This window comes from Rhinolophus hipposideros (genome assembly GCF_964194185.1).
Source record: "Rhinolophus hipposideros genome assembly, chromosome: 15".
NCBI lineage: Eukaryota > Metazoa > Chordata > Mammalia > Chiroptera > Rhinolophidae > Rhinolophus > Rhinolophus hipposideros.
In genome coordinates this window covers 15,312,587-15,327,051 of record NC_138061.1, presented here as the reverse complement: position 1 = coordinate 15,327,051, position 14,465 = coordinate 15,312,587, and the positions used below count along the sequence as shown (strand labels likewise).

At 43.2% G+C, this 14,465-nt stretch overlaps 1 protein-coding gene across 1 annotated transcript in view; it reads right to left on the bottom strand.

The window, feature by feature from the left end:
- The window catches only part of LOC308508222 (guanylate cyclase 2G-like), a gene marked incomplete at both ends in the record, with an annotated part of 42,620 nt that overhangs the window by 1,665 nt on the left and 26,490 nt on the right, over nt 1-14,465 (bottom strand). The window contains 10 exon segments of the mRNA XM_081074573.1: nt 838-936; nt 2,088-2,262; nt 3,993-4,147; nt 4,150-4,184; nt 5,092-5,095; nt 5,098-5,231; nt 6,662-6,839; nt 10,724-10,757; nt 10,760-10,881; nt 12,237-12,405. Of these exon segments, the coding sequence (XP_080930699.1) occupies nt 838-936; nt 2,088-2,262; nt 3,993-4,147; nt 4,150-4,184; nt 5,092-5,095; nt 5,098-5,231; nt 6,662-6,839; nt 10,724-10,757; nt 10,760-10,881; nt 12,237-12,405 (1,105 nt within the window).

Here is a 14,465-nt window from a genome sequence, read left to right as displayed (position 1 = left end):
GATGATCCGGTTTAGAACCAGAAAACAGAACTGACTCCATAGGCAAGTGGGTACTCCCCGCGGCTGGAGGTCAGCTGGGTTCCTCAGGCTTCCTGGGATGGTGCCAGAGCTCGGACATACCACGGACAATGTTGTTTGTGACCAGAAGTGCAACTGGAGTCAGGTTTGGAGCCTACAACAGCCTTTCCACCTTCAAAATCTATCCTTAAAATCTTTAAGGATAAGCTAAAAGAGAGGTTTTTTTCAATGAGATAAAATTGCTGTGAAGCAAAAAAAACATGATGCTCCCCTGAAGTTCCTGGCCATAGATTTATTCTGCGTCACCAAAACTATACGTCAGAGATAGGCAAATTACCACCCATAAGCCAAATCCAGCCCACCATCTGTGTTTGCAAATAAAGTTTTATTGGAACTTGGCCACACCCATCATTTACATGTTGTAAAAGGCCCCTTTCACGCACAACAGCGGTGAAGTAGCTGCAATGGAAACTATGACCATAAAAGCCTAAAATATTTACTGTTTGGCCCTGTACAGAAAAAGTTTGCTGACTGCTGCTCTTCATTTACATGATCTTATTACACGTGTGCTTGACTGCTTAAAATGGATACTTTCGGAAGGAGGCAGTCATGTGTGTTTACCTGGCTCCATAGAGAAGACAGTGCAAAACCCCGTCTACAAAACTCGTGACCAGTTTGTCTGAAGTGGCTAATGATCTTATCCTGCAAATGGAAACCAGTAGACAAAATGCAAATGGTTCTTCTAAAAATACCCTCTGGTTAAAGTTAGGGGATTGGCAGGACAGCGATATTGTGTTTGCAAAGTGCTGTAAGTGATACGCAAACTGCTGCTTTCCATTCTGGATGCCATGTTCACACTGTCTCCCAACAGACAGTACCTGGGCATGGTGATTCCCACCACGCCAGTCACCACAGGACCTACAAAGGGAACAACCGATGCGCAGGACCAGTCTGCATTTCCCGAGGGCTGGGCTCTACAATGCACATCAAGTCGACAAATGCAATTCAATGAATATTTGTTAAGTGCCCTCTGGGATAAAGCCTGGAAATAGATCTTTGGGTTGACAAAGAGGCAAACTACAGAACCCACAGACTTCTGGGGGGAAGCATCACAATTAGTTGTTATAGATGTTTGTGTGTCCCCTCCAATTTCACATATTGAAGCCCTAATCCTCAGTGCGATGGTATTAAAATGTGGGGCTTTTGGGGGGCAATTAGGTTTAGATGAGGTCATGAGTGGGGCCTTTATGTCGTGATTAGTGCCCATATAAGAAGAGGAAGAGACACCAGCTCGCTCTCTCTTTCTCCGCCATGTGAATGAACACACAGCCAGAAGGCGGCCGTCTGCAAGCTGGGAAGTGGGGCCTCACCAGAATCACACCATGCTAGAATCCTGATCTTAGACTTCCCAGCCCCCAGAAATATGAGAATGTGAGAAAGTCAATTTCTGCGGTTTCAGCCTTCCAGTCTATGGTATTTTGTTACAAACAACTGAGCTGACTAAGACACATTAATGACAATGTTATTCATGTGCTGAAGACGTAAACAAAGCAACAGTGCCACACAGAGGAGAGTGATTCATTCTGAGGGGGGTTAGAATTTATCTTAGTTAAGCCATCGGGGGTAGCTAGGAGCAGGTCTGGCTACATAATTGGCAGGTCCCAGGCTAAAATGAAAATAAGGGACCCCCCATCTGCAAATTATTAAGAATTTCAAGACAGTGACAAAGAGCATTAAACCAAGTGCAGGTTACTTTTGCACAAGTCACATGTCTAGGAGTTTGACAAGAACAGAACAGATCAAAGAGCATTTGATGCAGAGGCATAGAGGAAAAGCAGCCCAATATAACTGCCCTGGTTTTGGTCTCTTCCTACCTTGGAGTCTTTGTGTGTCCTTGTTGTTGTCAAGCAAGCTGGTAAACTAGAAATACCAGTTCAACCTTTTATTTCCTTAAGATGTTAGCATTCAGTTTCAGGGGTCCTAAAAACCTAGGACCTAGGACTTGAATTTAAAACTACCTGTCGCCACAGTCTTGGACCACAAGACTACGTGCCATCTGTGCTGTCTACCTGTGTGGAGGCCAATCCAAGGCTTGAGCTTCTCCTCAGGCATGTGCCCAGTCTGGGAGTGGATGGTGGCGCTGAGGAAATGTAAGGACCTGGTGGCCATCTCGCCCACATGCTGGGTTCCGTTGTGAATGGGAAGTTTCCTAACCACCATGTATGTATCTCCAATGGTTTCAACCTGAAAATAAAGCAACAAAGTAGTCTAGTGTTCTCCACGGGGGTGGAGGTGGGTCAGAGACTAAGGACCCTCATTACTGACCCCGGCTTTGAGGCCCTATATTTTGAAGTGTCATATTCTCTGACCTCACTCCATCCAAGTTTCAGCATTTCTTTAAGTTTGCTCTTGTCGTGGTTCTTCCACAAAGCCTTCCTTCCCTGAGCCCTCCTCACCACAGTCACTGCTTCTTCCTCTGAAACCTCATAATGGTGGTGATGCTATTTTGCCAACTCAAGTTCAAACCCAGCTAGGCAGCATGTACTGATGGGGCAAATCTTGAAGGACCATAGAGAGCCATCAAGTGGAATCCATCTTCCCCAACCTGAAATGTCTTCACTCCACACAAGGGCTCTTCTATATATTTATATGGATACATTATACAAAATATGTACATTTATACACCTGTGTAAATGTATGTATTGGCCTGATCTGTCTTCTTTTCTCCCAATCCTAATATAATCTGCTTTCAGATCCCTCATTCACAGCAGAGAATAAATGACAAGTATAAGCTTAAAGTTACAGCCCTTTCCACGTACATTTGCCTTTTAGCAGAATCCAAAGGTGCTGTGGAAAAGGAGGAATTTCAGGCATTAGCCCTGCAGTAAGAACACCTCTGTCTTCTGGTTACCCTGCAATTACACAGTCAACTAGTCTACAAGTCTAACTGCTCTGAGGCCACCTCTTCCCATTACACGCATATCCTTTAGAAATACAAACTGCTTTTAGCATTCGCTCACGCAAAACACAACTAAGAAGATAACACTAAGCGGAAATCCCAGAGGCAGTCCTCCTGAGCCAAGCAGGTCTGACTTTTGTTGGATATATGTGATCTGGACTTTGAAATTATCCATACCATCATTTCCTTCCTCCTTAAACAGAGGCAACATCTTTGGGGAATGTTGGGGGATAACCATTGAGGACATATGACTGAGAGTCATGCCATGCTGTCCCCCAAGTTTCCAGGGCAGAGCCCTAGAATCGTGGTCCGAGCTGGTGCCCTGTGGCTGCCCACCAGCCAGGTGTGAACATGGGAGCCCTGGAATCATGATCCAGCTCCATCTGGACAGTCGGAAAACACATAAGGTGGCCATTGTCACCACCACCTGAATGAAGCCAATTCATCAGTTTCTCTTATCCTCCCCCCAGTCACTTTTACTCCAGGTGACCCTGTTCGTACGCCCCCAGAGTGGCACTGGGCAAGCAGTTGTCTCTCCTTTAGCCACGAGTCTGACAGTCTAAATGTGGGAGGTTATCTTCCCCTGAATTGCTAAGGATCAAGGTAACAGAAGTGAGACTCACACAAGATCCAACCTTTAAGGAAGAGTAAATATGAGACTCTCTGAATCTGAAGGAAACATTCAGGAGGGAACTGGAGGAATTCGCCAGTAGAAGGCCAATGCCTCTTTTAGAAACATGTTTACTCTAAGTTTAAAAAGTGCGTTTGCTATAAGATAAAATCGTGGAAGGAAACAGAGGGAAAAACTGATACTCCTTGATAAGTACATACATCTGAGATAAAATAGCCCTTTTCTAAGAAAACAAACAGGAATAAAATATTAAGTTGCTGCCATGAATTGAGATGAACTGCCCCCCTCCCTGACATCTAGGGCCAGGTTTATCCTCACTCACGCTCAGCAGACCACGGACAAGGAGCACGTGTTCCCTCACAACCCAGCAGCCAGGTGCCTCACCTTATACGTGTCACAAGTTTTAATGATGTGATCGAATAAACTGTACAGGTCATTGAGGAGCTTTACAACTTGCAAGGGGGAGCTGAGAGAACAGAGTTTTGTGAACCCAACAATGTCAGAGAAAACGATGGTCACGGACTCAAATGTTCTGGTTACATGGACCTTCCAGCTATGAGCTGTTCCCCAATGAAGCTGAAACCAGAGAAAAGGATCAATTTTGAACAGTGTCATATTCATCTTGTCTCCTACAGACCCCCCTACAAGGTGACCCTGTTGGATCCTTTTGCTTTGGTGGGTTAGGTTATCGATTAACAAAATCCATTATCTGGAGGGATTTTTTTGACACCCATTTCTCCACCTGCATTTTCTCTAAAAGAGATTTTAACTGGTGGTTATAAATTGGGGCAGGGAGAGCAGCAGGTCACAAATGTCTTTACAAAAAGGTTTTCTCCCAGAGGGCAATCATTTTCCCCTATTGGTTATTAGGGTTTGATCATAAAGACTCGGTCTATAGATACGGAAGCAAATATAGGCATTCACTGATCCATAAATCAATACTTTTGCTTCAATCAACCAATCTCATACTAACACATTCAAATCACCAACCCCTTTTCTTTTCTCAAGATATATAGGAAGGGTGCAAAAATTTTAACAGCAGATGCTTCTGCCGAGTGTTTAGAGAGTGCACAGGTGAAAACAGAGCCCAAAAGGAAGCAACTTTTGAATCTAAAGTCATGGGTTCATATTGTATTATGCAAAGGTTTTGGATGTACAATCTGAACTACCACTGGGAAGTGAGCAATTAACCGAACTCATGGAACTGGAGCGCCATCTGGTGGTCACTCTTTGTTGCTGCATCCACCATCTTCCAACGTAAAAAATCTACACTTTCTATTCCTATGGATTCAAGGGCCTCTGCCTCTATCTCCCTTTACAGTGTGTACCAAGTTACACGCTCAATGCTTGATCCATTTTAGGAGAATCCGATGTACTCTTCGGAAAAGAACAAAGGAAATACTCTGTCCATATGGGGCCTCTTCGATGATGATGCTGTTGCTTCCTGGGTTCCTTTGTCAAGTCCCCAGAGCTCTGGAATAACTGAGCAATATTGTGGACAGAAGCTTATCCACCTTCCTCTTCTCTGCCATCAGCTGATTGGTCCTCTCTTCCACCACCTCTTCCAGGTGATTGGTGTACATTTCCAGCTTGCTCACCATACTGTCTAGTATGTTCACGTGGCTTTAAAAGAACCCACACATTAACATCTTTTTCCAAGAACTTTAGGGCCACAGTAGAACACAATTTCCAGCTATATATTCCAAGAAAACATGTCTTGCCCTTAAGGTTTCCTACTTCAGGCTTGCCAACAGACCGCAGTGAAAGGACAATGAGGCCACGTGGCAAGACAGAGCCTGGCCTTTACCAGCTCTGTGACGTTGAGCTGCTCCCTTTACTCCTCTGAACCTCAGTTTCTTCATTTGGAAAATGAGGATAATCATACACACCTTGCAGGGTGGTTCTAAGGATTCAGGGAGATAATGAGTACCAAGTACCTAGAGCCATGTCTGGAACCCAATGGGCACTGCAAAATGGTGGCCTTCCCTGCCCCCCCACCCCACTTGCCCACATGCCATCATCACAGCCAACCAAAAATATACATTTTAGGACAGGTCATTCTTTTCAGATGACGACACCAAATGGTTTCTTTTCAGATGAAAGATATAAGGGGTACTTCAAAAACCTGTAGGCTCTCGTTTCAAAATGGTCTTTGGAGAAATCATTTCCATTCCTCATTTTTCAGATGAGGAAACTGAATCTTACCTGGGAAATGACCCGGCCTTAACATTGGAGATCATACTTTTTGAGTAAAACGTCATGACCTACGTGAACTGAGACATACCATTGAAAACCATTCTGATATGGAAAATGTAGAATCCAGAGCTGTTGTGTAAAAAATGCACAGTGAAATGGCTCAATGAGGAGTGGACACTGGACCCCTCAGCACAGGGCTCTTTCTACCAACTCAAGGTACTTCCAACATGGCTGTGCCCTCATATGTTCAATGTGACAGATGATGATATACTGATTTGAAGCAAGGTACTATTGAGAAAATTATTTGAGAGGTAGGAATAATTTAAATCAATCACCTACTTTAAGGTTGGTGAATAATTTTTTTTTTTAATCTCATAGTTCAACCCCAATTGATTCTAAGGCCATGTCACAGCTCCCTGGGACAGAGGACCTTGACTGATTAGTGATTTCTGGAAGGGACAAAGGAGGGCAATGAAAGTATGAATGTCTGATCCATTTTTGTAACTTTTATGAAATAAAGGGAGAATTTATCACTCCACTTTCACCAGCATGTAGCACAGTGCTTTGCACGTGATAAGCATCGAGTGTGCATATGATGAAGGAAGGAAGGAAGGAAGGAAGGAAGGAAGGAAGGAAGGAAGGAAGGAAGGAAGGAAGGAAGGAAGGAAGGAAGGAAGAAAAGAAGGAAAGAAGGGACAGAGAGAAAGAGGGAGGGAGGGAGAGAGGAATGATTGTATGGAGGAGAGAATCAATGAATGAAGCAAGTAAGCCACGTAGAACCAACCACACTCATGTAGTTTCAAAATTCTAATGGTTAAATGATTGGCGGAAAATGTCTGTTGGTACACCTAACTCACCCTCTGGGACTGGCTTCCCATAACATTTTCTTGATGGAAGGAAACATGGGTCTTTTCTCTGGAGATTCATCCCAACATGCTTCCACCAAGACCACGATCTTTTCATTGCCCTTCTCCTCTGACAGGGAAAGTCGAAGTGGAACCAATGCTGTGGGGTCTCTGATTCGGCTGATGATTTCTGAAATTCATTTTGGGTTGAGATAGACAAAGCTCTGAACTTTGTGTTATTTAACATACCTCACTTTAAACAGATATGCGCTTAAATTTGTAAACTGGGCTTCCAAGTAAATTGAACAAATTAGAATCTCAGAGAAATCTGAGTATTTTACAAGAAATATTCTGAATCTTCCTGGAAAAATGAAGAATCTTAATGTAAGTCATACAAGTACCCCCTGATTAATCTGTTTTTAGTTTAAGCTTTTTTTCTAATAGAACTTATCTCCAAGTGAAGCATATATCTATATGATTTCAGAATGGTATAAGCATTTGGTATTAAAAATTCCCAAAGTGTGCTTTATACAATTTTGCATTCCATACAATATGTGCCATAAAAGATATTTCAACAAATAATAAATGTTACCGCCATGTTCTGCTTATGTACCCAACTTTGTAAACCTACTTTCTTTCACTTCCTCATCAACCTCTACCAAAGTGTATTAAATATTCTGCTTCACTAGGCTTTGTAAAGGAAATAATATTTTGAGAACAATGTACACATGTTTCGGTATAAGAATTCTGTAGATGCAACAATATGGATGAATCTTAAATATATCTTACTAAGTATAAGAAGCAAATCTGAAAAGGCTATAAACTATATACTTCTGTTTATATGACATTCTGGAAAAGGCAAGATTATAACGACAGAAAACAGACCAGAGGCTGCCAGGAGTTTGGGAGACGAAAGAAGTTTAAATAGGTGAAGGACCAGAATTTTTTCAGGGCGATAAAACTATTCTGTATGATATCATAATGGTGGATACATGACATTATCTATTTGCCAAAACCCATAGAACTTTACGGCAGAAAGAATGAACCTTAAAGAATGCTAACTTTTAAAAATATCAGTTGGGAGATCGGATGACCTCAAGACAGGATCAGACTTAAGACAAAAGAATCTAACTATATTGCAAATGCATGAAAGCAGTGGGGGAACTGCTGGCTTAATTTCTGAAATGACCAGACACAATAAGACTAAATACAAAAGGAATCATTCATAATTACTATATTCCAGCTGGTAAGATTGTTTCTTCCAGAGGCACAGATCAACAACTCTGGAAGTACTACACACCTATACTGGGATTGAACAAATAAGTGAATGGATGGAGGCAGCCGGGATCTCACTGTTGGGAAGCGATGGGGGGAGACTAGAATACATAAACCAACTGGTAATGACATTGGAGATGTCAGTATGAACTCGTGTTTAGCTTCATATAGATACAGACGGTAGATATCGATGTATGTATGCATACCGGTTAGTATACACACACATATTTCCTTATGTAGAATCACCTGGGGGAGGAGGACTTACTAAAACATAGATTCTGGACCCACCTCCACAGTTTCTGATTCAGAAGTTCGGGATCAGGGCCTAAATATTTGTATTTCGAACAAGTTCCCAGGTAATGCAGACCCTGCCGGTCCAAGGACCACAATAGACCAGTGCTTCTCAAACTGTGGTCTTCACCCATCACCTGGGAACTTGATAGAAATGCAAATACCCAACCCCCGCCCCCCTCCAAAAAACCTACTGAGTCAGAAACCCTGAGGGTGGGCCCAATTCTGTTTTAACAAACCAGGTGATTCTGAGGAACACTGACATCTGAGACCCACTGGTCTAGTGTGCACAGAGAATTGATATTCAGTTCCTTGCACCAGGATTATTTGTAGAAAAGTATGAGAAGTTAATGGAAGAAATTAGGTATACAATGCACTTTTTCTGGTTACAGTCCCATGTATACATAGTGCCATGTGGCCAGCTGTCATTTAACTTTGTGAGCAGAGGACTACAATGAGGGGGAAACAGACCGATTGTCCTCAGTCTTCTCACTCCCACCCCAGCGAACACAATCAGATGGCAGCTGAGCAAGTTAGGTGGGTTCCTGCCTGGGCTCAGTTTGGGAAGATCTGTATAGCTGCTCAGTTCCAAAGTCAGATGCATCTGGATTTTAGATTAACCTTTTTGGATTAGTCTCATCTCTGCTCCATTTAGCCATAAATTAGAAACTGGAATCTGCTTTCAAAGCAACTACATACACTTGGACAGGCCCCTGACTTGGAAAAGTCTCCAGGGAATGCATGGTGATCTAAAGATGAGACCTGAGATGGACCATTGGGGACAGACTAGAAATGGTAGGCAAGGGAAAAGAAAAAAGAAAAAAAAATCAAGAGAGAAAGGTGGGCTGGGTTGACATAGAATCTCTCTCTCTCTCTCTCTCTCTCTCTCTCTCTCTCTCTCTCTCTCTCTCTCTGTCTCTCTCTCTCTCACACACACACAGACACACACACCTAAATCACTATCTTCTCTCCAAGACAATGGTTCTCAACCTGGGCTGCATATTAGCATCCCCCAGGAGCTTTCAAAACCGTGATGCCAGGCGGGCATCAGAATCTCCGAGGCTGAGATGCAGGTATCAGTAGTTTTTAAAGTTCCCCGTGTAATTCCTATGTGCAGCTAAGGCGGAAAATAACAGTTCCAAGGGGTTCCATTTTTCTATTCTTGATCAAATTTTCCTCTATTTCCTACTACAATTCTCTAGTGGAATGCGTTAAGAGACAACCTAGCAAAGAACCAAAACAAAATGAAACAAAAAAGCCTGATTATATCCTTTGTAAGTGGACAATTGGGCAGCATTTATCAAAAAATTTAAACATATTTAAAATACACTTATATCTTCATTTTCATGGACCGAAATCTATCCTGAAGAAACATTCACACATGTCCACAAAGACGCAAGGCTGCTAATTGCAGTGATTTGCAATAGCAAAAAATGGCAAACAGCCAAAATGTGTTATCCATCAGTAATATATGGCATGTCCTTACAATGAAAAATTGTGTAGTCCTTAAGAAAGAAGGAGGCAAACCTCTATATGCAAATATGAGGTGAAAGATCCTCAGGCAGAGAGAAAACATCATGTGCAAAAGCTCTGGGGTGGGAATGTGTCTGGTGTGTTGGAGGCACAAGAAGGTGGCCAGTGGGACTGAATGACGTGAGCCATGGGAGATGGAATTAAAAAGGTGTAGTGTGCTGTATCTGAATTAGGAATGGTGGTCCCAAAAGAGACAGATCCATGTGCTAATCCCCAGAATCTGTGGCCATGACCTTATTTGGAAAAACAACAACAACAACAACAACAACAACAAAAGGTCTTTGTAAAATAGAATTAAGTAGCTGGGGTCCAGGAGATCACCTTGGATTATCCAGGTAGGCCCCAGTCCAATGACAAGTGTCCTATGTGATACAAACAGAACATCTTCAGCGGCGGAGGCCATGTGGCCACAAGCCCATGAAGGCTGGGACAGCCACCGAAATCTGGGAAAGGCAAAGAATGGCTCTCCCCTTGTGCTTCGTTAGGGGGCACAACCATCCTGAACCTTGATTTGGGACTTCTCGCCTCTGGCACTGTGAGAGAATAAATTTCTGTTATTTCAAGCCAGCAGGTTTGTGGTAATTTATGACACTGGCCCTAAGATGGTAACACAGGTCACCGAGGCTAATTTAGAGGCCTTTGTGGTCTTGTGCCTGCTGGAAGGACTTAGTTTTCCTGCCCCAAATGGATAGCCAGGGCAGGATGTGGTGTAGAGAAGCAACGCTATCTGACTGGTCGTCCAATGGGATCCAGCTGCTGTTCTAGTATAAATTACATAATTCTGAGTTCCTTGATTTTTTTTTAACCAAATTGCAATTGTTTTCTAATTTTTTTAAATATAAATTTTAAAAAGAAAAAGATAGGAATGAACTAAATTGCAAATTAATAAACATTTTCTAAAACAATCAATAAAATAATCATTTACAAGCTAACCCTGATGACCAAAGCCTGCCAAGGAGACGCTCCCAGCCTTACCGTCTGGTGTCTCACAGCGATCGCCAAAAGATCCCTGTGGTCTTGATGGTGGATGAGCTCCCTCATCAGAATGGCAAAGCTGTAAACGTCTCCCTTTGGGGTGCCTGACCAGGATGCCTCTGGGAGCCGCAACAGCTCTGGAGCCGTCCAATAGAGCTCTGCAAAGCAATGAGACAAGGAGAGAGAGTTGCAAGAGCGAACCCGGAAGTCGTCCCTTGTGCCTCAGGGTAGCTCAGGGGAAATGAAAGCATCCAGCCCCTGAGAAGTCAGCCCTGATGGTGCCTGGCTTACAGGGCGTTAGGGGTCTGTGGACATGAATAGAGAGAAATGATCAGGAAGGACACGCACTGACATGTTGACAGTGGTTAACTCAGAGCTGTGCAATTACAGGAGGTTTTCATTTTCCTTTTCCCTTTCTGTACTGACTACATAACATAAAATCAATCATTTTAAAGTGAACATTTCAGTGGCATTTAGTACATCCGCAAGGTTGTGCAACCACCACCTCTACCTAAAACACTTCCATCACCCCAAAATAAAATGCTGTGCCCATTAAGGGGTTTCTCCCTGTTTCCCTCTACTCTCAACCCCTTAGAACCACCAGTCTACATTCTGTCCATTATGGATATTTTATATACCTCCATTGCTTTTTGCAGGGAGGTGTATAGGTGTATGTTACTGTAGGACATAATCACGGAAAGAAAATGTATTGGGAGATGGGTCCATGGGAGTGGCTACTAAGAAGTTTCTGAAATTGCTCCCTTTGTGTTTTTATCCGACACCATCTCATCCCATGTTACAGAAGCCTCCCCACGTGCACTCAGCAGAACTGCTGTTCCAGAGACAGGCGGTCAGGGTTGAGGGCACTGGGCTCCACGGGGCACAGCTATGTGTGAGACTCATGAGCGCTCAGCTGACTTTGGACACATAGGAAGAGTCCCCAAGACTCAATTTGCTCATGTGAAAAGGAGGTGGGTCTTGCTCCAGGTGGTGGGTCTGGTCTTGAACAGCAGAATCACTTGGGCACGTTTCAAAAACAATGCAACGCCCAGACCCCATCTTCAGACATTCCAATTCAGTTGATACGGGGTGGGACCCAGCCACCTACATATTTTTAAAAGCTTCTCGAATGATACTGGAGCACAGAGAGGACAGAGCACTGCCAGACTCTTCATCTTTAAAGTGTCTGGCAGATTGTCATTCTACACTGAGAAGAAGATGTGATGGGACAGAGACGACCACAGAGAAGGACAGCGACTTGCTTCAGGTCGCCCAGCTGAGCTGGGAAGAGAACTAGTCTCCTAACTCCGACATCACACTATGGACTCATGATACCTGTGGGGCTATTTTTTCTCATCTCCTTGGGTGAACCGAACAGCCACATGCTGTCAGCTACAGAGGAAACCCCACCTGCAGGCACCTGTGCACATGAGCATCAGGAAACAGAGATGGGGTAAGGAACCCCTGACCACTGCCGATAGCTAGTGGTGCAAGACCCGCATTCAGTGGTTACCTGAATGGTCCATCTTTTTCTCATTATATGCTTTGTACGTCTGACCGTACTTGAGTTCCCAAGGCCCAAATCCTGACAGCTTCACCTGCATCCGACCATCCACCAGGCAGTTGGAAGGCTTCAGGTTGCCATGGGACCCCAGTGGGCTCCTGTGGAAGAAGAGCATGCCCTGGGAGAGTGAAATGAGCAAATGAATTAGAGCAGGTGCCGAAGGAAACCCCAGGAAGATGGACAGGAACACAGGTGCACAGACCCACCGTAGGGCCCATGCCCATCTTTACGTTCAAGAGCCATTGACGCAGCGTCTCACCCAAAGGGTCAACCTGGGCATGACACCCAAAAAGGAGAAAACAACTTCTGGCCTCTCTTTGTGGAGCGATGAAGGCAAGACCAGCTTAAGATAAATAGAGCCTAGTGGTCAGACTCCTGAGTTCAAATCCCAGCTCTACCACTTCGCAGAGGGCAAGTTGCCTTACCCCAATAAGCCTCATTCTTCTCATCAAAATGGAGCAAACAATGATCCTTACCTCATAGGGTAGCTGTGGAAATTAAATGTAATAATGCATGTGAGACACCAAGCATGGTTCATGACACGAAGTAAATATCCACTTTAAATTATAATGCAAATGTTGTGCAAATATAATCAAGAATATGTGCTTAATCAGAAGAGCTTGCTAAGGGACAATAGCCAAGACCTGGAAACAACCCAAGTGTCCTTCAATGGATGACTAAAGAAAATGTGGTACCTATATACAATGGAATACTACTCGACCATAAAATATGATGAAATATTGCCATTTGTGACAACATGGATGGATCTTGAGCATATCATGCTAAGTGAATAAGTCAGATAGAAAAGGACAAGAGCCATATGACTTCATATGTGGGATATAAAACGGAAAGCAACAAACAAACCAACAAAACAAATATAACAGTATGGTGGCTATCAGAGGGGAAGGAAGGTGGGGAGAGGATAAAGAGGGTCAAATATATGGTGATGGAAGGAGACCAGACTTTGGGTGGAGAATATGCAATATACAGATGATGTATTATAAAAAACTGTACACCTGAAACTTATGTTATTGACCAACGTTACCCCAATAAATTTAATTTTAAAAAAGAAAGGCAGGGACAATTCTCATTCAACAAGGAGATGAGGGCAGAGGGGGTGGGTCCTTCCACGGGCAGGGAAGGGCTCAAAGAAAGTGCTAGAGTTGAGGAGGAAAACAATTACGTTGGGAGGACAGGTAGCAGAAGAGATCGATTTGGAAAACGAGGACTGTTGTATTTGAAACATGATTAGAGAAATAGATGTTTGTATTTCTCCGATATTTCCAAGGGCAGACCTAGAAGTGGTGAAATGAAGATTAAAGGGAAAGGGCCAACTGCATTTCAGAAGCAAACTGTAATAGTTTGGGGAGCTAGAGGGACCCATTGTTTGTCATTTTGTTTATTTTATTTTTTAATTTTAATTTTATTTTGTTCTTTATTTTACCTTCCTTGACTTCATGAGAAAGCACTTAAATAATATTTATTCAACATTTCCAGTTTCTTGGACTTAAAATCTTGACATAAAGGCTCTCTATATCTTTAATCTGAATGCCTGAATCATTCATTTTCAGAATACTTTCTGAAGTTTGGAAGCTCATAGAAAACCGATAGCCTCAGTATGTCACAGGTATGGGGCTGTCTTGGAGCCATTCCACCTGTACTGGCCTGGGTAGCCTGGGTCTCCTCATACCTGCCTCAGCCATGAGGTTTCAGGGCAAAAGTGAAAATGACAATGTCTCTCTCTCAAGGCTGTTAACGGATTTTTTTTTTTTTTTTTAAGTTTAGAGTGCTAACTTTATGCCAAGTATCCATCTCAGTCCCTTACTTAAACTAGCTCATGTAATCCTAGTGATCCTGAGGGGGTAGGTGGTATTATCGTCAACCTCATTTTACAGGTGAGAAAAGGGGAAAACAGAGAAATTGACAGTGGCTTAGGTCACACAGCCGGCCAGCCGTAGGGCTGCACTGGGAATTCTGCAGTGTGATTCTCAAGTCCAGCCCCGTGACCAATGGCCCAACGGCCCCTTTGCTGATGAGATAAGCCTATGAAGGGCAGAGAGTGAGAAGTGATTGAGTATTTCATTTTCACCTCAAGGTTCCATGGACATCCACACTGTAATATGGATTCATGATGAACAAATAAATAACAAGAAACCTTTATAGGAGACTTATTTTGCA